Source organism: Rhagoletis pomonella, unplaced genomic scaffold, assembly GCF_013731165.1.
Source record: "Rhagoletis pomonella isolate Grant_MI unplaced genomic scaffold, Rhpom_1.0 Rhpom_scaffold_21670, whole genome shotgun sequence".
NCBI lineage: Eukaryota > Metazoa > Arthropoda > Insecta > Diptera > Tephritidae > Rhagoletis > Rhagoletis pomonella.
The window spans coordinates 1-2,211 of record NW_023480184.1 but is presented as its reverse complement, the minus strand read 5'-3'; the positions used below and the strand labels follow the sequence as shown (position 1 = coordinate 2,211).

Sequence of the window (2,211 nt, the reverse complement as noted above, 5' to 3'; positions counted from 1 at the left end):
CGAATTTCGGGTTTTTTGGGATCTGAAAAAAGTGCACTCATTTCTTTGGATGTAGTTGGCTAATCTTAAATTCCTTTTTGTACGAGTAAAGGCTATTCACTTTTGCTAGCATATGCGTTAACATGATTATCCAACTGGGTAAGCAATTCAGGAGCTTTACAGGAGCTATACACATGTACATATGTAGTGAAAGAAAATTTTTTTGAAACTTTTGGCAAAGTTATGCAAACTTGTCGAAAAATAAGTGTATTGCTCTTAAATTTACGAAAATTTCCATTTTACTTTAGTAAAAGTCTTAGTTTTATAACAAAAAAAACTTTGATATTTGAAAAAATCCCTAAAGATATTTGGTCCCTTATTTTCTCCCTAATGGCCAGAATAACCCCTTAATCTAAGGAGAAATACGCTAAACTGGCAGCACTGCTACCGCATAACTTTGGACCGCGTGAACCGATTTCATTAATCGGAAAGATGGTTCCTCAAGGGTCGTCCCATAATTTGGTTTAGATCAGATCACTGGATCATTAAAAAATTAACGGTACTCCTAAATTTGTGTATGAGAATTGAAGTCGGTTGTGATTTTGCTTAAAAATTACTTGCTTAATAAAAAGTTCTATAAACAAAAGATGCGCTCAACATTTAAAAGTAATACAAAATTAAAAAAAAACAGTTTTAATGCTCATTTTGATTTTTCACTATTGCCTCATTTCTTTAATATTTCGAATACCGAAAAAATTAAATGAACTTTTATTTTTATTATGTAGCTCATTTTGGTAGAACGAATTCGAAGTTGGAAAATTAAAACTTCGAATCCTTGTTAAGTTCATATCATACATAGTGATAAACTCTTTTAAGTATGGTTTGCACTATGTCATATTTTGACGCCAACATTTTTCGACATACTTTGACACAACTTGCTCGAATACAAGACAACCGCTGGCAGCCACCACTGATAATGTTTCAGAATTTAGTGAACCTCTAAACACATATTAAGCTCTCTCCTTTTTTTACGCGACCCAAAGCTTCACACGGGGTGGTTACCACATCTCTCACCAGTAGCGAAGACCCATGCCATCGGGTAAGGAGGATCTCGTAATCATTAGACTGCGGATTTTTATGCAAAATACGGAGCCTAGAAATATGTTTCACATAGCTATAAGCAAAGTGTATAAATTTGTATGAATTTTGATTTTGGGTTTTCTGCATGAAAATCCGCAGTCTAGTAATCATTATTGCTTTAAAATGGGACAATTAATTATTCAGTATCGACTTGCATGGGAGCCCATCAAACGCTTCAAAACCCCCTACCAGGTTACTGTCAAACGCGTACGCGACAGTAGTAATTGGGTAAAGTCGAGCAACTGTAACTGCACATCCAAAAGCCCCTCTATGCCTAACTGCACTCCAATGGAATTCACTTTAAGCAATCAAATCAGTTGTATGTTATGTATTACTCACTCCACTTGGATCCCTTCAATACCGGACAGGCTGCATGTCTCGTACGATAATCACCTTCCACAGTTCTATGCAAATTATACCAGAAAAGTACGTTGCCCTTTTTCGGCTTGATGGCAAAATTCAGATATGGAAACCCGGTAGCGCCACCTTGCTCCACCTCAGAAAGCTAAGCGGGTAGGAAACAAGCAAATTTCAAAATTAACATGAACACACTTATTTAAGTGCTCAAAATTCACACACACATACACACACACTTACGTAAAATATGGCAGTCGCAATGCGATTACTCAATCCCACCGGTATGCGTTCAATGTCCTAAAAAGCAAACAAAGGATAACATACATACATCTATATACTTACTATGTATGTTGCAACACTTACCAAATAGAAATCCCAGTGCGGTTCATAGTGTCCGCCCAGTCCATAATTGGCTACTTGCAATTTTTCGCAGCGTGTCATATCGAGGCCGGTTATATCGCGCAAATCACGCAACATACCCAACATGTAAGGGTGCTCCTGATAGCCCAGCCAAGCGTTCTTGCTAATGCGGAAGTCAGTGGCCTTTGATAGGGTCACCACGTCGCGCACAGTGGAGCGTTGCATGCGAGGCTCGGCCATATATTTGATGGTGGCAATCTTTATGTCGTCGATAAAATCATGAAATGTCAACACCAATGGATCCAGGCTATGTTCCTCCACTTTGAATGGGGCGATAAGACGATAAGGATGATTATTGCTTTCGTAGCGACACCG

The 2,211-nt window shown here is 38.2% G+C and overlaps 1 protein-coding gene across 1 annotated transcript; it reads right to left on the bottom strand.

Annotated features, from left to right (window-relative positions):
• Positions 1-1,377: 1,377 nt before the first annotated feature.
• LOC118732522 (prolyl 4-hydroxylase subunit alpha-1-like) lies at positions 1,378-2,208 on the bottom strand (the record flags this gene model as incomplete). The annotated part of the gene is made up of 3 exons (XM_036461652.1): positions 1,378-1,624; positions 1,717-1,773; positions 1,840-2,208. Coding segments are annotated over 3 exons (600 nt in total), but the record flags the coding sequence as incomplete, so codon positions are not given.
• Positions 2,209-2,211: the final 3 nt, after the last annotated feature.